Below are 24,156 nucleotides of genomic sequence, written 5' to 3'. Positions count from 1 at the left end.
TCAATATCATCAAAGCCATCTATGAAAAACCCACCGCAAATATCATTCTCAATGGAGAAAAACTGAAAGCTTTTCCGCTAAGGTCAGGAACACGGCAGGGATGTCCATTATCACCACTGCTATTCAACATCGTACTAGAGGTCCTAGCCTCAGCAATCAGACAACAAAAGGAAATTAAAGGCATCCAAATCGGCAAAGAAGAAGTCAAATTATCACTCTTCACAGATGATATGATACTATATGTGGAAAACCCAAAAGACTCCACTCCAAAACTGCTAGAACTTATACAGGAATTCAGTAAAGTGTCAGGATATAAAATCAATGCACAGAAATCAGTTGCATTTCTCTACACCAACAGCAAGACAGAAGAAAGAGAAATTAAGGAGTCAATCCCATTACAATTACACCCCAAACCATAAGATACCTAGGAATAAACCTAACCAAAGAGGCACAGAATCTATACTCAGAGAACTATAAAGTACTCATGAAAGAAATTGAGGAAGACACAAAGAAATGGAAAAATGTTCCATGCTCTTGGATTGGAAGAATATATATTGTGAACATGTCTATGCTACTTAAAGCAATCTACACATTTAATGCAATTCCTATCAAAGTACCATCCATCTTTTTCAAAGAAATGGAACAAATAATGCTAAAATTTATATGGAACCAGAAAAGACCTCGAATAGCCAAAGGGATATTGAAAAAGAAAGCCAACGTTGGTGGCATCACAATTCCAGACTTCAAGCTCTATTACAAAGCTGTCATCATCAAGACAGCATGGTACTGGCACAAAAACAGACCCATAGATCAATGGAACAGAATAGAGAGCCCAGAAATAGACCCTCAACTCTACGGTCAACTAATCTTCGACAAAGCAGGAAAGACTGTCCAATGGAAAAAAGACAGCCTCTTCAATAAATGGTGCTGGGAAAATTGGACAGCCACATGCAGAAAAATGAAATTGGACCATTTCCTTACACCACACACAAAAATAGACTCAAAATGGATGAAGGACCTCAATGTGCGAAAGGCATCCATCAAAATCCTTGAGGAGAACACAGGCAGCAACCTCTTCGACCTCAGCCGCAGCAACATCTTCCTAGGAACATCGCCAAAGGCAAGGGAAGCAAGGGCAAAAATGAACTGTTGGTATTTCATCAAGATCAAAAGCTTTTGCACAGCAAAGGAAACAGTGAACAAAATCAAAAGACAACTGACAGAATGGGAGAAGATATTTGCAAACGACATATCAGATAAAGGACTAGTGTCCAGAATCTATAAAGAACTTAGCAAACTCAACACCCAAAGAACAAATAATCCAATCAAGAAATGGGCAGAGGACATGAACAGACATTTCTGCAAAGAAGACATCCAGATGGCCAACAGACACATGAAAAAGTGCTCCATATCACTCGGCATCAGGGAAATACAAATCAAAACCACAATGCGATATCACCTCACACCAGTCAGAATGGCTAAAATCAACAAGTCAGGAAATGACAGATGCTGGCGAGGATGCGGAGAAAGGGGAACCCTCCTACACTGTTGGTGGGAATGCACGCTGGTGCAGCCACTCTGGAAAACAGCATGGAGGTTCCTCAAAATGTTGAAAATAGAACTGCCCTATGACCCAGCAATTGCACTATTGGGTATTTGCCCTAAAGATACAAACGTAGTGATCCAAAGGGGCACGTGCACCCAAATGTTTATAGCAGCAATGTCCACAATAGCCAAACTATGGAAAGAACCTAGATGTCCATCAACAGATGAATGGATCAAGAAGATGTGGTATATATACACAATGGAATACTATGCAGCCATCAAAAGAAATGAAATCTTGCCATTTGCGACAACATGGATGGAACTAGAGCGTATCATGCTTAGTGAAATAAGTCAAGCAGAGAAAGACAACTATCATATGATCTCCCTGATATGAGGAAGTGGTGATGCAACATGGGGGCTTAAGTGGGTAGGAGAAGAATCAATGAAACAAGATGGGATTGGGAGGGAGACAAACCATAAGTGACTCTTAATCTCACAAAACAAACTGAGGGTTGCTGGGGGGAGGGGGGTTGGGAGAAGGGGGTGGGATTATGGACATTGGGAAGGGTATGTGCTTTGGTGAGTGCTGTGAAGTGTGTAAACCTGGTGATTCACAGACCTGTACCCCTGGGGATAAAAATATATGTTTATAAAAAATAAAAAATTAAAAAAAAAATAAAAAGGGTACCTTTGGGCACAAATATTTGATACCAATTGATATCCATTACATACACACATACTTTTAAAAATTTATGTATGATATGATAAATAATTAAAAATATATCTCACAAAAAAAAAACAAAGTCAATGAACTGCAAGCCCGTTATACTAACAATTTTAGCTAAAGTTAATAAAAATTCAGGATTGTTTCTGCTCAACTGATTCATTAGACTTTATCACATTCAAAACTTCTGTTTCTTTACTCTTTGTTATAGTAACAACTTCTCCAAGTAGTATGGTGCCAAATTAAACCTGATGGTCCTTCTATCCTTTAAGAACTATGCATTATAAACTGTATCCCAGAAATAATGTATATACATAAATACATACAAAAGTTGGCATGCACTTCAGAAGCCATATGAAAGCTCTAAAGTTCACTGACATTATATTAATATTGACTGAATCAAATTACTCACCTACTCATTGCTCTGGAGAAGTGGCATAATACAGTGCAAGTTAAAGGAATTCAATCTCTGACTTTAAGAAATTAATAATTTGGGCAAGCAATGTTTTCAATAATTTGTAAAAATATATAAATTTAAAACACAATAAGTATAAACACATAGATATATTTTTAAGAAGAAAGAGATCCTGATATTTACAAAGTGCTTATTATCTGCAAGTCATGGTATTAAGTGCTTTAATAAATCAATCTCATTGATTTTTCACAAAGACCCAGTGATATAGATATTTATATCTCCATTTTAAGCCAGGAAACTAAGATCCAAAGTTGACTTGTCCAAGATCACAAAGTCAATTAAGTGACAGATTCAGGGACTCTACTTCTGTATTTATTGATACTAAATACACACTTTAACCATTTCAGAGCACTATTTACTGCATGATCAGTGAAATCTTTATCATGGGACACATAAATAAAGCATTTGGAGAAGATTCTTTTGAAAAGTACTTTTAATATTTATTTGCTTAGTATTAAATTGAGCAGCCATGTATAAAACATACTATACTGTGGGAAAATAAACTAAAGAAAAACATGTCACACTCTAAGATAGAATCTTTTATTTTACTTCACTTAGAGTATCTAGAGAACAAATAGGAATTAATTTTACATTATTCATCCAAGACATTTTAAAATTAGACTGTATATCATAAAATTGTGCAAAAACTGTATGATTCATACAGTGAAAATATTTGTTGGTATCTGCAACAAAGAGAATTTTCTAGGAAGTAAGTTTTTCTTTTTTCTTTTTTTTTTTCACTTATAACATGACAAATGGTTTTCAATATGCCTTGAACACTATTAACAAATTTTCTTAAGAGACCGTGAAAACTTTACATTAGTTTTAAGTTCTCAAATCAAGTTTCTATTATGTTAATAACTTCATTGTTTGAGTTTTAAGAAATACCGGTATCAAAATAGTAAATGTTTATGTTCATATTTATGTTAAAAATGTAAGGATACAAAAGTAATTATACAGTGTGACCTCGTTTTGTTTTTTTTGAATAGGCAGTAATTTGGTTTTTATTTTATTTAAAATCAATTAGCCAACATAACGTACATCATTTGTTTCAGATACAGAGTTCAGTAATTCATCAGTTGCATATAACACTCAGAATTTCAGACCCAGAAAAACTCCTGACTTTGGCTCTTCTGCATGGATTTCACCATCTAACTCCTCCATCTGGGACACAGATCTGCCCCCAGAACACTCTAGACTAAGAAATGAGACTCTGAATATCTTGAATATAATTTAAAAAGTCATTGATACAGTGGAAAAAAACACTTACTTTGACTCAGAACTGAATTTGAATTTCTAGCTGTTGTATTTAACCCAGTAAATTGAAACAACCCTCAGTTTGTTTCCTATAGTTAAGAGTTTCTTGTGATTATTTTCCTCTCTGATGATTTCCCATTTTGTTTTCCTTCCCCTATGGTCCTCTGCCCTGTTTCTTATGTTCCACATATGAGTGAAACCATATGATAATTTTGCTCAGCCTAATACCCTCTAGTTCCATCCACATCAATCTAAATGGTAAGAGTTCATCCTTTTATATGGCTGAGTAATATCCCATTATAGACGTGCCACATTTTCTTTATCCATTCATCTGTTGATGGACCTCTCAACTCTTTCCATAGTTTGGCTATAGTGGACATTGCTGCTATGAACACTGGGGAGCAGGTGCCTCTTTGAATCACTACATTTGTATCTATGGGGTAATTACCTAGTAGTGCAAAAATCTGACAAACATAATCTGACAAACATAATTGTAGGATACCTTCATTTTTAACTTCTTTTTTCTCTTTTTTTTTTTTTTGTGACTTTGTGCATGATTTTTTATTTTTTTTAATTAATTTTTTATTTTTTATAAACATATATTTTTATCCCCAAGGGTACAGGTCTGTGAATCACCAGGTTTACACACTTCACATTTTTTCTCTTTTTTTAAATTTTATTTTATTTCTTTTCAGTGTTCCAAAATTTATTGTTTATGTACCACACCCAGTGCTCCATGCAATACGTGCCCTCCATAATACCCACCACCAAGCTCACCCAACCCCCCGCCCCCCTCCCCACCAAAACCCTCAGTTTTGTTTCTCAGAGTCCACAGTCTCTCATGGTTCATCTCCTCTGGTTTCCCCCATCTCAGTTCTCCTCTCCACCTCCTAATATCCTCCGTGTTAAAAAATAAGTAGAAAAAGATTTAAAAGAAAAATACCAAAATGTTTCCACTTGTTAGCTCTTGATAATGATCTTTGTGTTTGTTTTGCTTTGTTTTTGAGATTCATATATCACTAGTCTGTGTTTTTTTTCACTTATTCAATAAGCATATAGTTATTTTTCTAATCAGAAAAAAATTAACAAACTTCATGAGTCAAATTTAAACTCAATTTTAGACTCTCATGTAAGAATATTTTTAAGAATAAAAAAATCATCTCTGATCCTATTTCCCCTGTGCAGGCAATCAGGAAGAGAATTATCAGCTATTAATCTTAAAACAAAAATAAATTATTTCAAATGAAGTCTGTTTATTCATTTCTCACAATGAATGCTAGTAATCCTAAACAGTGTCAGTGACAAAGTACCCCTAAATTCTAAACCAAACAACTATCTGCACTTGGGGCTATCTTATCTACTCCAACTCATCCGCACCCCCAGCCACATTGCCTTCAATGTATTTAGACTATGGTCATTTCTTTTTATTATTATTAAAGCAAAACAAAATAGGATTTACGTACCAGTAATAAGACGAATAACAAAAATCTGACAAACATCATCTTCAAACCAATATGAAATATTCATTGAAACCACTTTTAACTTTATGTTTTACAGGGACTGAAGAGGAAGATGAAGGAGATGACCTTTTGCTTAGGTCTGTAGATGAGTTCTGGTGGTTTCCTCATATGTGGAGCCATATGCAGCCTCATCTCTTCCACAATGAGTCATCTTTGGTTGAACAGATGATTCTCAACAAGGAATTTGCACTGGTGAGCATATTTTATTGCAATATTTTTCAAACTATGAGTTGTGATGTATCAGTGTATTATAAAATCAATTTACTGGGTTAAATACAACCGAGATAAGACAGACAATATCAGAAAGTGCATCACACATATTAGGGTACATATTGCTTTGTGTTATTTTGTTTTAGGCCTGTGTGTCTATATGTATAGGACCATTATGTATTATTATAAAATGTATTTCAAAAAGTAGGTCATTGTCAATTACAATCTTGTTTTATGGAAGAATTATTCTTTTACCTATGAGGAGGAAATCTAGTACTTTCACCATTGTATTCCTAATGCATTATAATTACATCTCAAAAAGCATTTATTGTGAGGAGAAATGAATGGATGCATGAACTGAATCATTAGAGCAATGATTGAGAACCAGTGGTTCTCAAACTGCAGCATGTATCCTTTTCACCTTAGAGATTTTTTAAAACACAGACTGCTGGGTCCAATTCTCAAATTTCAGATTCAATAGATTCCCAGAAAGGCCTGAGAATTTGCATGTCTACCCAATTATCAGATGGCCCATAGGCCAAATCTGGTCTGTGGCTTCCTTTTTCTGGTCCCTGAGCTAAGATACTTTTGATTTTCAGGTTTTTTGTTTGTTTGTTTGCTTGTTTTTTACATTTTTAAATGATCAACTAACAATCAAAGGCACAATAATAGTTTGTGAAACAGAAATTATATAAAATTCAAATTGTAATGTACAGAAATACAATGTTGTTGGAACCCTACCACATTCTGACTTTTATATATTGTCCACACGTTGCTGCTTTTGCACTCCAGCAGAGTTGAGTAGTTGCAAAAGAGAACACATATGGCCCACAAAGCCTAAAATATTTACCTTTACTGAAAAAGTTTGCCCACCCTGCCCATATTAGGTAAATCATGCATCCCTCTAACAACCTAAGGAAAAACATTTCTTTTTCCCCATAAAAATGCTCAGAAGCCCATTCTCACATCTTCACACAGTGGCAATAGATAGTCATACCTAAAGACCCTGGGCCCCAGTTAAAACCTATCTTAAAATAAGCAGTTTTCATTTAAAATAAAGAATTAGTTTGCACTGCATGGTTGTTAATGTTTCATTTTTTGGTTTGTTTTGTTTTTTCAAGTCACATTAGGAGACATAGACCTAAGACCAAATGAACACTGTGTTGTTTTATTAAATCATGCCTAGTTATTATATTAATGGCTCACCATTCTTTCCACGTCTAAATCCCCAGACCTGTGTCAGATCTGTGCACAGGATCCTTACAAATAAGTGTGAATAGCACAAAAAGCAATTAAGATCATGGGCACAGGCCCTGGAATGCCTGTGTTTGAATCCCAACCTTCCATCAATGGCAGCTTGATCTTGAACAGAAGTTACTTACCCTGTGTCTCAGTCTCCCCATCCATAGCAAGGAGGAGAATAGTAACAACTTCCTCAGAGGATACATATTTGAGGATTGATACATATTTGAAGATGCATGCTTAGAGCAGTGCCTGCAGTACAGTAAGCACTCAATAGGTGTTAACCAATTATGATCTTCCAAAATCCAGACAAGTACACAGTTATGTTTTGCTTTACAAAAGCCATTTTTTTTTAAATACAGATTTACAAGAAGTCGATCTTCACTTAATTTTCAAGGAATGTCTAATAAAATTCGTACTACTTCATAGCACTGTAAAATTAAGTAAATATTCCCTTTTCAAAAATCAAACTTACCTTGGGTAAGCATGCTGAATTCTCTCTTTGCAGTTACCTTGGCAATAAACTGTTTATCTTTTGACTTAACCACCCCCCCCATCTCACTTTCACTGTGAAGGCTTGCTTTTTAAACATGTGGGTTATATTTCATAATGGTTGATTTCACCTGTTTGTATAATTTCTTTTTTTAAAAAGCCATGCCATAAGCACTGGGAAAGACTCAGATGTAATTGCTTTGTAATGAAATGTTGAAAGCTATTTAGAGTTCACTCCAAGCAATTACATTTGTTTAGTCACTGTGGCTAGATGCTAGACTGAAGCCTATAAATACATTTTGTAAAAATAATCTTATTATATGTTACATAGGCAAAATATTACAACTAAAATGAAGTCTGTTAAACACACATACTGAAATGACATTGTTCTTTTCCTTCTGGAGTTCACCTCGATGAAACTTCTCAGGACTCTACAAGCACTGACATTCAAAACCCATCTTTAGCTGTAAACATGACAATAAGCGTGTTGTCCAGGGAGACAGGGAATGGTTTTCCTGTTAATTTATTATCTTTCCACATCTGGATGACACTTCAAGATCATCAACGGTATGGAGATGGGATAGGATGGAAGCACTACATGAGATATCAGCAGGTTATATTTTAGTCCTGACTTCAAGTAACAAGTTCTAATACAGGCAGCATCTCATATAATGTCTTCATGCCTCTGTTTTCTCCCCTGAAATAGTAATGATTTCCTTGTTCATTTTCTTAAGCACAATGTTTTTAGATAATTAATTTATATCAGCTCATCTGTCAACTAAAAGCACTGGACCAGAAAATCCACTGATCAATTCCATTTCTAAAACTCTGTGATCATTGACAACATCAGTCCACAAATTTGCAATGACCAACTTGAAATACTCATCTAGTTGCAACTGAAGCAATTACGGAAAGAGATTTTCAAACTAAATGACCAATTTAAACTGAAAAAAAAAATCAAAAGTGTTCAAATCTCTTTTTATTATTATTATTATTATTTTTGTATTCCAACCTGATATTCCTTGGTATGACCTTGGCTGTCAGATGGGTTATTATCAAAAGCATAATTATTCTCACACTTAGAAAAGTGACTCAAATGACATATTAAATAGTTTTATATTGATGTTTCAAAAGCATTTAAATAATCAAAATGGTTTTATTTTTAGTGTTTGCCCAGTTCTGTAGGGATAGAGTTCATTTTCTGTGGTAATATGCCTAAAAATCAAGAAAGAAATATATTGCAACACTGCTTCTTTACTGTTTCATCATTTTAGAAGAGCTTTTATTACTGTAAAGCATTCTTTTTATCAGTAACATTTTTTATTGAAGTATAGTTTGCAGTATTGTATTAGTTTCAGGTATACAATATAATGATTCAATGAGTCTATACATTATTCAGTGCTCATCACAACAAGTGTACTCTTCATTCCCTGTATCTATTTCATCCACCCTCCTGCCCACCTTCCCTCTGGCAACCACCTGTCTGTTGCATTTAAGAGTCTGGTTTGCTTTTGTTTTTGTTTTTTGTTTTATGCTTTTGTTTTCCTTTTTATTACTTTGCTCATTGTTTTTGTTTCTTAAATCCTTCACATGAGTGACATCATATGGTATTTGTCATTTTTGTCCTGATTTATTTCACTTAGTATTTTACCCACTAGTTTATCCCTGTTGTTGCATATGACAGGATCCCATTCTTTTCTATGGCTGAGTCCATTGTGTATATACATCCTCCTTATTCATTCATCTATGGGTCGATACTTGGGTTGCTTCTGTATCTTGGCTATTATAAATAATCCTGCAATAAACATAAGGGTACCTGTATAGGGGTACCTATATATATTTTGTATTAGTGTTTTCATATTCCTTGGGTAAACACCCAGTAGCAGAATTGCTAAATCATATGATATTTCTATTTTTAGTTTTTTGAGGCGACTTCATACTATTTTCCACAGTGGCTGCACTAATTTATATTCTCGCCAATGATGCATGAGGGTTCCTTTTTCTCTACATCATTGCCAATGCTTGTTATTTCTTGTCTTTTTTATTCAAACCATTCTTACAGTTGTGAAGTGATATCTCATCATGGTTTTGATTTGTATTTCTCTGATTATTAATAATGTTGAGTATCTTTTCATGTGTCTGTTGGTCATTTGTGTCTTTTTTGGAGAACTGTCTATTCAAGTACTCTGCCCATTGTTTAATCAGATGGATTCTCTGGTGTCGGGTTGTATAAATTCTCAATATATTTTGGATATTAACCCCTTATCAGATAGCTCATTTGCAAATACCTTCTTCCATTCAGCAGGTTGCCTTGTTGTTTTGTTGATTTCCCTTTCCTGTGCAGAAGCTTTTTATTTTCCTGTAATCACAAAGGTATAATTTTGTTTTTGTTTCCCTAGCCTGAGGAGACATATCTAAAAAAGAAAAAAAAAAAACATTTCTATGGCTGATGTCAAAAAATACTGTCTATGTTTTCTTCTAGGAGTCTTATAGTTTCAGATTTCACATTTAAAACATTAATCGATTTTGAGTTTATTTTTGTGTATGGTATATGAAAGTGGTCCAGTTTCATTCTTTTGCATATAGCTTCCAGTTTTCCTAACACCATTTGTTGAAGAGACTATCTTTTTTCTCATTGCATTTTTTGTGCCCTTTGTTTTAGATTAATTGATCATATAATTGTGGGTTTATTTCTGTGAACCTTAATCTGTTCTATCAATCTATGTGTCTATTTTTGTGCCAATATGATACTGTTTTGATCACTACAGTTTTGTGGTATATTTTAAAATTTGGGATTATGACACCTCCAGCTTTGTTTTTCTTTTTCAGGATTGTTTTGGCTAGCTGTAATCTTTTGTGGTTCCATATAAATTTGGGATTATTTGTCCTAGTTCTATGAAAAATGTCATTAGTATTTTCACAGGCATTGCATTAAATCTATAGATTGCTTTTGGTAGGATGGATATTTTAACAATATTGGTCCTTCCAATCCATGAGCATCTTTCCATTTGTGTCATCTTCCATTTCTTTTGTCAGAATTTTATAGTTTTTATAATACAGATGCCACATATCCTTGTTTAGGTTTATTCTTAGGTATTTTATGCTTGGTGCAATTATAAATGGTATTATTTTCTCAATTTCTATTTCTACTACTTCCTTATTAGTGCAAAGAAACTCAACATTTTTTTGTATATTAATTTTATAATTGTAATTCTGTAATTTGTACTTTACTCAAATCAAGTGTAAGTTCTAATAGTTTTCAAATCACTATTATTACTAAATAATGCCCATTCATGCATGTGGTGTGAATGCATGTATGTATATATAGGAAGTTATATGTATGTACATGCTTAATCCATGAACATATGTGTATGCAGTGTATGAATGTGTTTATGTGTGCTTATATATCTGTATTCATGCTTAGATGCTTACATGATACACATGCTTACATGAACATATATGCCATGTGAGTGTCTGTATGCTTGTGCAGAGTTGATTGATAACTATAGTTAGTTGAATGGTAAGTGTTGTCAACCAAGATGTGTTAACTATAAGATACTAAGTTTGTATGGCAGTAGGGTGGGGAAAAATATATTTTGATTCTTTCTTTTAGTAAACCATATCTTTTCGCTTTTATTCTGTTGCTTGACCATCTCACTAACTAGAAACAATGCTTCTAGTTGTCTGACAACAGACAAACAAAACTCAAGAGAATGGGGAACATTGGTTAACATTAAATTGCCCAATGGAAATGTTTCCAAAAATCATTCCTTACTTAACCCATACCTCTTTTTCAAACCTAGAGAGCAAGAGTGCCTGTGGCACAAGCCAGGATTATTTATTTTTCTTCCACAATAGATTTGTGGGGGAAAAAGAAATTAAGAAATATTGTTTTGTTGTTTGAAGTTTTGTATACAGACTCATTAACATTTTCAAATGAATGAGCCCCTTCAGTTCACTGACAGTAGTAGTAGACCATAAATATCCTGAAGGAAAACAAAACAAAACAAAACAAACAAATAAACTTGTCTTCAATGATAACTTTTCAATAACTATGTGTTTTTCTTGAGATTTTGTAAAGAATCATTCATCTTATTTATGAGTAAATAAGAATTCTTGAAGTAAAGGCATAGGTTTTTATTTATTTATTTTTTTTTTTTTTTAAAGATTTTATTTATTTTATTAGAAAGAAAGGGGGAGAGAGCAAGCACAGGCAGACAGAATGGCAGGCAGAGGCAGAGGGAGAAGCAGGCTCCCCGCCGAGCAAGGAGCCCGATGTGGGACTCGATCCCAGGACGCTGGGATCATGACCTGAGCCGAAGGCAGCTGCTCAACCAACTGAGCCACCCAGGTGTCCCCATAGGTTTTTATTTTTATTTGTTTATTTATTTATTAAAGATTTTATTTATTTATTTGAGAGAGAGCACATGAGCAAGTGGAGAGAGAAGAGGAAAAGGGAGAAGCAGACTCCCCACTGAGCTGGGACCTGATGCAAGGCTTGATCCCAGGACCCCGAGTTTATGACCTGAGCCTAAAGCAGACACATAACCGACTGAGCCCCCAGGAACCCTAAGGGTTAAGTTTTTAAATTCTATTTTTAAAGTGCTCCACATATTTATGGATTTGGTATATATTTTTTTATAATTAGACAACTTTTCTGATAAGAAAAATGCTGACATTTAAACTGTTCTCATAAAAACTCAAACTCATCAAAGAGTAGTGATAGAAAATCTTTAAATATCACTTATGTAGAGGTTTTAATTAAAAAATAAAGGGAGTGTTGGGACCCCTTGGTGGCCCAGTCAGTTAAGCATTGGCCTTTGTCTCAGGTCATGATCTCAGAGTCCTGGGATCGAGTCCCGCATTGGGCTCTCTGCTCATCTGCCTGCTTCTCCTTCTGCCTCTGCCTACTGCTCCTCCTGCTTGTGCTTGTGCTCTGAAAATAAATAGATAAAATCTTAAAAATAAAGAAATAAATAAAAAACAAAAGGGGTGTCATATTGGAATTCACGGCCCAAAGATAGAAAACTGAGGGAGCTGCCTTTCAATAGCTGCTATGTCTGTATCTTTACTAAATGATGCATATATACACTTACACTGTACAACAGATACAAGATATCAAAAACCTTGATAATTATAGTTAAAAGGGTATTTCAAAGATAGAAAATGTAGAGAAGTAAGAATATTTAATAAAAAATAAAATTGTGACCAAATATTGACTTAATGAAAGTTCACTAGATAGTAAATAATGTATTTTGAAAGTTCAGTAATGAACAAGGTATTCTGTGCACTCAGCAGAATAGACACTTACATAAGCATGAAGGATTTGAGTGAAATGTGAAGAAGCAAAACACCAAAGCATAGATAATTGTGAAACATTTTTGGCAATTGTGTGAACTTTTGAGAGATCTTGAACTTTTTAACCTAATCTCAGAAATGAGATCCCATCATTTTTACCATACCCTACTCATTAGAAGATAGTCATTAGGTAAGTACATCATCAAAGGGAGGAGAATTCAACAAGATAGTGAATACCAATAGGCAGAAATCACTGGAAGTCATTATGGAAACTTGCCTTCACATCTAACTAGAAATAAGAGACATAGGGACTCCTGTATGATAAAAGCCACATTTATTCTATCATTAATTTGAAAAATATTTGCATATGAACTAAAACATTAAACTCCAAAACTTTAGTCTGAAGTTAATGCCAGTTACATCCCACTGAGCCAAAAGCATTGATTTATCTAACACTTCTCTTTCTCTCATCCAGTCCATTGCATTTAGTTGAAAATATATTTAGAGTCATTGAATTCTTATCACCTATACTACTAACTACTTAGCCTAAGTTATAGTTGTATCTTTTTTATCAGCTTTATAGCTGTTGATATTAACATATCATATAATTCATCCGTATAAACTTCAGTAATTTTTAGTATATTCACAGATTTGTGCAAACGTCACCAAAATGAATTTTAAAGCATCTTTATCATCTCCAAAAATGTCTGTACCCATCAGTAGTCATTCCCCTTTCTCCAACTCCCTCAGTTGTAGGAAATAATTAATATATTTTCCATTTCTATATATTTGCTTATTTTGAACATTTTATTTTATGGAATCATAAAATATGTGTGTGGTCTTTTATGATTAGCTTTTTTCATTTAGCATAGTGTTTTGACGTTAATATATGTGTAGCTTATATCAGTACTTTATTCCTTTTTATATCCAAGTAATATTCCATTGCTATATTTATGTTATATTTTATTTATCCATTCATCAGTTGATAGACATGTTTCTACCTTTTGGCTATTATTTATAATACTGCTACAAACATTCACTTACAAGTTTTTGGATGGACATATATTCTCACTTATCTTTATATTTACCTAGGAGTGGAACTGTTGAGTCATATAGTATGTCTATTTTTATCATTTTGAAAAACTGCCAGACTGTTTCTAAATTGTCTGTACCACTTAACATTCCCACCAGCAAGGCATGAGGATTCTAATTACTTCACATTCTTGTCAATCCTTGTTATTAACTGTCTTTTCTATTATAGCCATCTTAGTGGGTACAAAGTACACAAATTATGTTGTGACTTGCATTTCCCTAATGGTAATGATGTTACCATGATGTTGTTTCTTTTTCATATGCCTTTTAGCTGTCATATATCTTAATTGGAGAAATATCTATTCAATCTTTTCCCATTGTTTTAGTTGGGTTAGTGGCCTTTTGTTACTTACTTGCAAGAAATCTTTGTGTATTCTTTATACAAATACTTTATCAGACTTATGATTTGCAAAAATTTTCTTCAAATGTGGATTGTCTTTTCACTTTCTGAACTGTGTCTTTTGAAGAATAAAAGTTTAACTTTAATAAGGTCCAATTTATCTTTCCTTTTTTTAAATATTTTTATTAATTTTTTTTTTTTGGTCTCTTGTACTTTTTGTGTCAACCCTAAAAAGGCTTTGCCTAATCCAAGGTCATAAAAGTGTACTCCTATTTTTGCTTCTGTAAGTTACAGAGTATGAACTCTTATGTGTAGTTCTGTGATGCATTTTGTTAATTCTTTTGTGAAGTACAGTTCCATTCTTTCACTTGTGGATACCCGGTTGTACCTGCATTATTTGCTGAAAAGACTATTCTTTCCCCAACCAAACTGTCTTGGTATTTCTATCAAAAGTAAATTGACTTTAAATGTAAAGAAGTATTTCTAGACTCTCAGTTCTATTATTTGTCTCTATGCCTGCCCTTGTGCTAGATCTCATCATCTTGATTACTGTATACTCACAGTAAGTTTTGATATTGGGAATTGTGAGTCCTCCAACTTCATTTTTCTCTTTCAAAATTGTTTTGTTTATTCTGGGTCCTTTACAGTTTCATAAGAAGTTTAGAATCAGCTTATCAATTTCTGCACAATGGCTAGCTAGGATTTTGACAGGATAGCATTGAATCCACAGATTAATTTGGGAAATGCTCCCATCTTAGCAATATTTAGTCTTTTGATCTATGTACAAGAGCTGTTTTTCCTGAGGTGCCTGGGTGGCTCAGTGGATTATGCCTCTGCCTTTGGCTCAGGTCATGATCTCAGGGTCCTAGGATCGAGCCCAGCATTGGGCTCTTGGCTCAGCTGAAAGCCTGCTTCCCCCTCTCTTTGCCTGCCTCTCTGCCTACCTGTGATCTCTGTCTGTCTAATAAATAAATAGAATCTTTTTTAAAAAAAAAAAAAGAGCTATTTTTCCATTTATTTGTCTTCCTTAGTTTTTTTTTTCAACAATATTTTCTATTTTCAGAATCCATGTTCCACATTTTTATTAAATACATTCCCAAGTATTGTATTCTTTTTTATGCCATTGTGAATGGAATTGTTACTTAATTTCACTTTCACATCATTTATTTTTATTTAGAGAAATGCAATTGATTTTTGTATATAGAACTTATAACCTTCAAATTTGCTGAATTCAATTACTGTTCTGGAGTTATTTTAGTAGATTCTTCAGGATTGTTTATATATAAGATCTTATCATTTATAAATAGAGATAGTTTCACTACTTTTCTAATCTGGATACATTTTATATCATTTTCTTGTCCAGTTTCTGTGGTGAGAACCTCCCATATAATGTTGAATAGAAATTGCAAGCACAAGAATCCTTGTCTTATTCCTGAGCTTAGAAGAGAAGCATCCAGTCTTTCACCACATAGCATGATGCTACTTAGAGGTTTTTCATAGATACCCATTATCAAGTTGAAGTTCTGAGGTCTATTCCTACCTAGTTGGGTATTTTTATTATTAAAGAATGTTGGCATCTTCGGGGCGCCTGGGTGGCTCAGTGGATTAAAGAATGTTGGCATCTTCATACATTTTGAGGGAGGTCTATTCAGTTGGTTATGTTTTTTCCTTTGTTTTGTTGACATAATGTATTATAATAATCAGTTTTTAGGTATTAAACTAACCTTACATTCTTGTGATAAATCTCAGTTAGTCCTGGTGTGTAATGTTTTTTATATGTTGCTGAATTTAATCGTTAGTACTTTGCTGGAGATTTTGCATGTGCATTTGTAGAGATATTGTTTGTGGTTTTCTTTTATTATGATATTTTTTTCTGGTTTTGGTGGTAGGCTAATACTAGCCTCACAGAATTAGTTGAGAAATTTTCTCTCCTCTTCTGTGTTTTGAAAGGATCTGTCCATGATTGGTATTAATTCTTCACATGTTTGATAGAACTCACCAGTGAAATTTCCTGGCCTGGCTTTTAATAATTTAAAGCTTTTAAATTATTACATCAGTCTCTACTTGTTATACATCTATTTGGATTTCCTATTTCTACTTGAATCAGTTTTAGTATTTCATGTGTTTCTATGAATTTATCCATTTCACCTAAGTTACCTAATTTTTTGCCATAGAATGTTCATAATATCCCTTATGGCTCTTTTGATTTTTATAAAATTAGCAGTGTTGTCTTTTTTTATTTCCTGATTTTACCAGTTTGAAACCCCATTAATTACTAGCAGCATGCTCCTTGGTTTTTCACTGCCTTAAGGTGCAGACTTTACCATAGTCTGAATTAATACAGTGCATTCCTTTTCGCAGAAAGTAGTCTTTGAGGTAGGTCTGTGAGACTTTTTCCAACCACAGGAGTGTTCTTAGCTATCCCTTTCCTTGGTTCTCTCCAATAAACTTCTTGGTCTATTATTAGCTTATTGTGAATTTTAATTAAAATAACAGCAGCCTCCTCTAAATTGTTTCCCATCAAAATCTCTATTGTTTTCAAGGGTGACCTTAGGCTTGAACTTTTCCATACTCTGTCCCAAATAATATCACTTCCCTTGGAGAGAATTTAGGAGCTCTCTCTTTCTATGACTTCCATCTCCTCCTAAGGAAAATTTTTGCACCCACTGCTCTGGAGTCGAAGTGGGAACAATGACCTCTTTCTCTCAAAGTGACAAGATTTATGAGCAGGGTGGTAGATTTGGATGGTAGACTCTGCTCTTCTCAGCTCAGCTTTCCTGGCTTAAAACGACCACCCTACAACTGAGCTGGAACAAGGACAAATCATGGTTTCAGTATTATTGGTCTCTGGCATCTGAGATACAACTGAGGAAGAGAGCTCTAGATCTCTTAGTTGCTCTTGCCTAAAGTAGAACTTCTGTGCACAGAGCTAGGGGAATGAGAAATCCTCAAGGCCTGCCACTCCCAGGGAGGATCACAGCTTTAGACTGAATCCAAGGAGAGAGAAACCCCTGTGTTTCTGGCTGCACTGTCCTGGGGTAGGAATTTTGTCATTCTAAACTGAGGCAAGTGGGGAAGGGTGTGGGTACATGGTTCAGTTGGTATATATTCTCACTGTTCTTACTAATCTTCTAATCATCATAGATTTTCTTGAATAATGTTTCTTCATTTGCTGTACACTTTTAGGTCATTTTTCCAGAGATTTTAAATGGTTAGGGTTTTTTAAAAATTTAGTTATTTGAGTGAGGAAGAGAGAAGATGAGTGGGGGGAGGGGCAGAGGGAGAGGGAGAAACAGACTTCCCCACTGAGCAGAGAGTCTGTCAACTCGGGTCCATCTCAGGACCCTGAGATCATGACCTGAGCTGAAGACAGACGCTTAACCAACTCAGCCACCCAGATACCCCTAAATGGTTGTTTTTAAAATAATTTTTGTAAGTTATGGTTGTCAGAATTGTCCAGAAGTCGGAATTCTACCATCACATCTTGACTAATTTACAATAGCGCCCCACTAGTGTCCAGTTCCACTCTTGAGCCTATTGAATCTATTCTCATCAAAGCAGCTATAGTGGCCTGTTAACTTCTAATTTGGATCCTGTCGCATTTTATCTCAAAGCCCTCCAAACTACCTTAAAATAGCCCTTAAGGCCTTCGCACTGACCCCTTGCTTCCCGTGCTCCGTGTTCCCATCTGATACTTTAATGGCTCGTACTTGGAAGTCTCCAGTAACTTCCCCTGATGTGCTAGAATTTCTAGACTGTGTTTTCAAATTAAAACCCACTGTGGCTTTGAAATCATTTGTTAAATCTACTATGTCTGGGTTTTTTTGTAACAGTACTTTAAATCCTAAAGCAGGGTAGGCAAAAAGTATTTTTAAGTTTTAAAGAGCATTAAATAATGAAATCAAATATTAATGGCATTTCCTTGGAAGAAAGAGCAGTAAAAATTCTCTAAATGTGTAGTAAATGGAATATTCGTTATGATCATGAATATATCTAATAATACTTATTGGAAACCTCTGATGAGCAAAATGGTCTTAGGAAGGAAGAAAATAATAAAATCACAGTGGGAAGGTTATAGAAGAGCAGCCAGAAAACTAAAAACTCTCTTATATGAGCATATAAATGATTTTGTTACTGAATGCAGAGTATTTATTTACAGATAGCATTTTATAACAGTTTAAAAGTATTTCTGTATATACACCATGTGGTCAGTAGAGATATCTCTTCATCACTATAACTATTAATTATTTTTTCTCTTTATGCTAAATATGCATACATTTCTCATATATTATTCAAAAACATCATTTATAGGCACAATTTATGTATCACCATGTTCCTTTACCATGACAATAGTTTGTCCATCCTAATTCTTTTTTTTTAAAGATTTTATTTATTTATTTGACAGACAGAGATCACAAGTAGGCAGAGAGGCAGGCAGAGAGAGAAGGGGATGCAGGTTCCCTGCTGAGCAGAGATCCCGATGTGGGGCTCCATCCCAGGACTCTGGGATTATGACCTGAGCTGAAGGCAGAGGCCACTGAGCCACCCAGGTGCCCTGTCCATTGTAATTCTTTATACTTTCTTATTAATACTCGTGTGTTTTATCTGCGATACTCAAAATCACACACCTATAGATTCAATCTTCAATATATGCTGTATCAAGATGGAATATGTGTATTACAATGTGAGATTTATCCATTTGTCATTGAAAACCTTTAGAATCTGGGTGATTTATTATTTTAACCATTTCAGAGAGTAACTTTCTAAAATATGTAACATTGCTTTCAAATTAATAAATGCATCATGTCTCATTTTTCACAAAGATTAAATGTTTTCACTGTTTATACAAATGATTTTATTGTGCTCTCAGAGTCTTCTGAGAATATGTGAACTATTTCCTCTTAAACTGTGTTCTTAAATTTTTTTAATTTTTGCATCTACTTTTTCAAGTTTTCCAAGTTATGGTTTATAAGATTGAGAACTTTCTCTTCTAGCCATTATCATGTTATCTAAGTATAGCAGCAGAGTCCCATTTTATTAAAATGAATAGGTCAAACTAGGTAACCGTTGAGGTCTGTGCTATCTCTAAAATTCTATAAATCTGAGTTGCTTAAGCTTGGAAATCAGATACAGCAAGCTTCTTACCCTTGTTTCCAAAGTGATAGTTAAAGCATTCGATTTCACAAATGAGAAAACTGAGCTCCTGTGTAAATGGTCCAACTGTGAACCCATACACCACTTTGGGGTTCCTAATCCAGTAATCTGTCAATTGTACCGTATACCGCCCCAAGCAAAAGTTAATGATCTCTGGGAAAACCCAGTAGGCAAAAGGAACCAACTCATGAGCCCTGTTTTTCTAGTGTTCTTTTTTAAACCATAGTCCAGATAATTAAGGTAATATGTAAATGATTTCTGCAAAGTGAAAAATTGTTGAAGAACATAGACTTTTCTTTCTGTATTGAGAGAAGTAGATGTTATTGCATAAAAACTTAAAAGGTTAACACGGAAAACTGAAGTGTGCAAGTCGTATAATGATCAGCTTATTACATAATTAGTGAAAATATTTTTATTTTTCTTTCAGCTACCCATTTCCAGGAGATTTTTTACCCCTTTTACAAGTGGAATGATGTTGTTTAATAAAGTCCTTAGCTAACTTATTCAAGCAGTCTCTAAGGTTTTCACCAATTCCTACTTTCACCAAACCTACAATATGAAGAATAGCATAAACTTTTTGCCTGAAAATTAAAATTGGTATTTCATTAGCTATTATTATTCATTCTGCTTAGCAATGGATTTAGAGGGGAAAAAATGGCTTTTGTTGTCATGTGTTGTATCATGGTAAGTCTTTGACTTGCTGGTCTGGTATTGGCAGGTAGATGAAAGAATTTCCCTTAGAAAATCTCTGTAATACATATTTATCTATTCGATTTTCCTAGCTGAGGGCAACATCAGACCCACCTATCCCCCAAATTCTTATTTTAGTTGCAACATCTTTTTTCTATCAAGGAGCTATTTTATTTCTGAACATATTTAACTTCAAAGGAATAAATGCCACCTACAAAATTAACTTTAATATTAAGCAGCAATAATTGAAGGAAATGAACTATGCCTATTATTCAAAATGTTTTAAGTGTAAATCTATCAAGGCTTGCATCTATCTCTTTTGAACACCTTGTTATCATTACTTTTGGTTAATATAAAACCTTGGAAGTCATTCCTTCTACTTTATGGTTTTTATGCATTTAAATATTCTTTTGAGATTAACTAGAGGATCTAATTCTTTTCAAGTGCCGATATATAAAACAATTGAAGCAGAGGATTTCCCCCTAGGAGATAAGCTGATAAATGCTTAAAGTAGTTATTAATATTTAATACACTCGCTTTAAGGCAAATAAATATTTCTTCTAAATATTAAGTTTTGTTTATAATATATAGAAGAGTAAACTGTGCCCAAAATACAGAAGACAAAGTTATGTTGCTCTGAAGAAAACAAAACCCTAGCTATTTTTACACACACAAATCTTTTGTGACATGAGTTTACCCTGCGCAGGCCACTGCCTAATTGTTCGGTGTATTAGTTAAGCCCAGGCCTTGGGCTTCAGACCTATCTTAATTCAAATTCCATCTTTGTCAGTTATTAAATGGGTGACCTTAGCAAGCAACTTAAAATTCGTGTGCTTTTTATTTTCAAATATGTAAAATGGGGTAATAGTAGTTTGTACCTCAGAGGTTTTTGTGAGGATTACATGATGTTATATACATGTTTGTGTATGTTTAATGCTTAGCAAAGCATTTGGCAATTAAGTGTTTCAAAAAATATTTGTCATCATTGTCATCATCATGGCTACCATCATTTCATCATATTTCTTCCAGAAACATATGATCATTCCTTTTGAAATAAAAGGTTGGTGGTAACCACCAAATGAGTTTCTCAAGGTTATGTGATATGCAAGTTGGGGACAGATACAAAATATTTTCATTTATTTCTCCATCTATCCATAATTGAAAACTGAATATGATCACTAATTTTTAATAATTAAAAGAGACTAGTATCTTACCAAACATTCTAAGAAAGATGAACATGGACGATAAAAGTTGTATTTTTTTTTAATTTCTTTTTTTAAGATTTTATTTATTTGTCAAAGAGAGAGAGAGAGAAGAGAGACACAAGCAGGGAGAGCTGCAGAGGGAAGGGAGAAACAGGCTTCCTGCTGAGCAAGAAGCCCAATATGGGACTCTATTCCAGGACCCCAGGATCATGACCTGAGCCAAAGGCAGACACCTAACCTACTGAGCTACCCAGGCATCACCAAAAGTTTTATTTTTAAAGAAATAAGTGAAAACAATTAGAAAGCATTGATTCATGTATATGTGAACTCTTGACTCTGAAATTATTGTTTTCCAATTATGTTAAAAAATGGTCAGATACTTCTTCCAGTGTGAAAAAGTAACTCTCTCTTTCCTTCACTCATTTGCTCCTTCCTATCTTACTTCCTTTTTTTTTTTTTACAAATAACACAAAAATACTAGTTTTTCTTTCCTCTCTTCTTTTCTTTCTTCCTTTTCCTCAACAGACAATTTATGAATATGTATTATCTGCTAAGTATTTACTTGATATCAGGGATGTGGAAATGAATGAGATGCTGCTTATTCTCAGGGATTTTACTTAAGTGTAATAAGATAGTCTTTTGTGGTTTTTGACAAAAATGTACAGAGCTTTATATAGACACAAAGGAGACACTGGTTAGTTATAAAGGGAAGTAAAATTTTTAAAAAACAGGACAAACCATTGAGATAACATGAGTGAAAACTGAGTGTTGCTGAGGCAGAAGACAGGACAGGAGCACCTAGACAGAAAGACAATGTGCAAAGAGCACAAGATAGTGCCCAAATAAAGTGTTCCACTCTCCTAGTAAAATTTATATAGTTTCAGCAGTGACCTATCAGTGGGTCTGGAAACTACTGTCTCTGGGATTTGGCCTGCAGTCTGTTTTTATATGGCTGGTGCACTAAAGATTGTTTTTACATTTTTAAAGGATTGTAAAAAACGGACAAACAAACGAACAAAGAAAAATGTATGACAGAGGCATTATGTTGCTGGCAGGGTCCAAAATATTCACCACATAGCCCTTCAGAGTGAAAGTTTGTCAAACTGTGGCCCACACATATAATGATCCAGAGGAAAGTATATCGTATTGCAATCATAATGCTGAACAGTATTCCATGAATTTGTAATTAACACACATATATCCATCAGGGATTATCGGTAATCTCTTGTGTCCTTGAACGTATGAAGTTTGTAGAACGTAAAATACATTTCTGGTAATTCTTACCCTTCCAAAAGGAGCATAAAATGTTGAGAAAAGGAAGAAGAAATTGATTTGGTGTCAGAGAAAGCTTTGAGTTGGGAATTAGGAGATGAGCCTGAGTAGCTCCTGTGGGGCCAGAATATGCAGAAATTTTATACTCCAGGCCTCAGGGCCTCAGCGACCTAAATCCAACTGCATGACCACCTTTGCATAGAACTCTGTCTACCATTTGAAATACTAATTCTCCAGATTCTTCTATCATCTCCCAATGTTCCTAATTAATGTACTCTAATTCATTGCTCTTCTCTAGCCTTCTAGCTCATTATTCTTGTGTGTCTTTTGTACATAAGATTAGGAAGTGAACCGCTCAGCAACAGGGCATAGGAATTCCCATTTCAGGGAACAGATGTCTTTAGTCCTTGGTTGTCACTTCTAAATGAATACTTAGTACCCATTTTTTTACATCTTCCTTTCAGAATGAACCCAAAGTTTGCTTGTGGAGCCAAGTGTCTGGGTAAAGGACTGATTCTTCATCTTTTATTTCAGATAGGAGACTACTAACATATTTCTGGCCGTGGATATAAGAATAAATGGTGGTATGAGGCTCCAGGAAAGCAGGTTAGATACAGCTGATGCTCTCCCTCCTACCCTTTGCTCCTTTGTTTTGCCTTGTGTTTGGTCCTATTGGCTGAACTAAGGTGGCATCTTAAAACTATGAAGGAAAGGTTGAGAGAATAAGAGAGCACACTTCTGGCATTCTTGAACCTCTGAACCAATTGCTTATCTCCCAAATTCCCATTACTTAAGTAACCTCATCTCCTTATTAAGCCACTGCTTTTTGTTTTCACTTTTGTCTTTCTGGTACAGGATTTGAGCAAAACAGTAGTTTTGTGAGTAGCTTCTTAGGATGGTCAATAATAGCATAATTAACTTTCACTGATAGATTTTAATTTAACTGCTTCACTGACCAAACTTGTTTTTAATTATTAAATGACTGAAATAACCAAGAGCCAAGATTTTCAAGGTTTTTGTTTGTTTGTTTGTTTGTTTTTTTACTTAACTCCTGCTGTGTCCAGTAAACCCTATTCAAATTGGATAATCCATCAAAGGTGATTGTTACCACATATTTTTCTTTTCTTTTTTCTCTTTTGCCTTTTTCAGTTTGAAAAATCCTTTCAGCTTGGTAGTTTCTTTCATACTTTATCCATAGTGGCTGAACATTTTCATCATTCCATGATTACCTCTTTCTAGTTGACACCTCAGTCCCCTGCAGTCATATCTGCAGTCACTTGAGCAATATGGGAATGGGAGAAATTGCTTCCAAGCATGTTGACAGTAGAGAGAGGTAAAGCTGATTGATAATACAGGAGAATTAGAGTGCTTGAAGTCAGGTTGTTTTGAGATGAGAACTGCATCAATGCTTTGATTTCCAAATATGATACCCTTTTAACATGAAGATAATAAAATGGAAATATAATATTTTGTATGATTTTAATCTGAAACATGTCAACATATCTACAGAAAAGCATAACAATGTAATCATCTGTATAGGCAGTTACTCATGTGATCATAATTTAAGGGTTTTTTTATTAATATATAGGTGCCAATTATTAACATAAACTTACTTTTTGTCTTATGAAGTTTAACCTATT

General features: G+C 34.3%; 1 protein-coding gene across 2 annotated transcripts in view; it reads left to right on the top strand.

Moving 5' to 3' along the window:
• Positions 1-24,156, top strand: part of LOC132014335 (bifunctional heparan sulfate N-deacetylase/N-sulfotransferase 4) — a 250,101-nt gene that overhangs the window by 124,061 nt on the left and 101,884 nt on the right. For both annotated transcript variants that reach the window (XM_059395261.1, XM_059395250.1), the window contains exon 3: positions 5,559-5,713. In XM_059395261.1, coding sequence (XP_059251244.1) covers positions 5,559-5,713 — 155 coding nt within the window. The remainder of the gene's footprint in view (positions 1-5,558; positions 5,714-24,156) is intronic.

Source organism: Mustela nigripes, chromosome 1, assembly GCF_022355385.1.
Source record: "Mustela nigripes isolate SB6536 chromosome 1, MUSNIG.SB6536, whole genome shotgun sequence".
In the NCBI taxonomy this organism is placed as follows: Eukaryota; Metazoa; Chordata; class Mammalia; order Carnivora; family Mustelidae; genus Mustela; species Mustela nigripes.
Note: the sequence above shows the minus strand (reverse complement) of the source record. Positions and strands in the feature narration are given on the sequence as shown.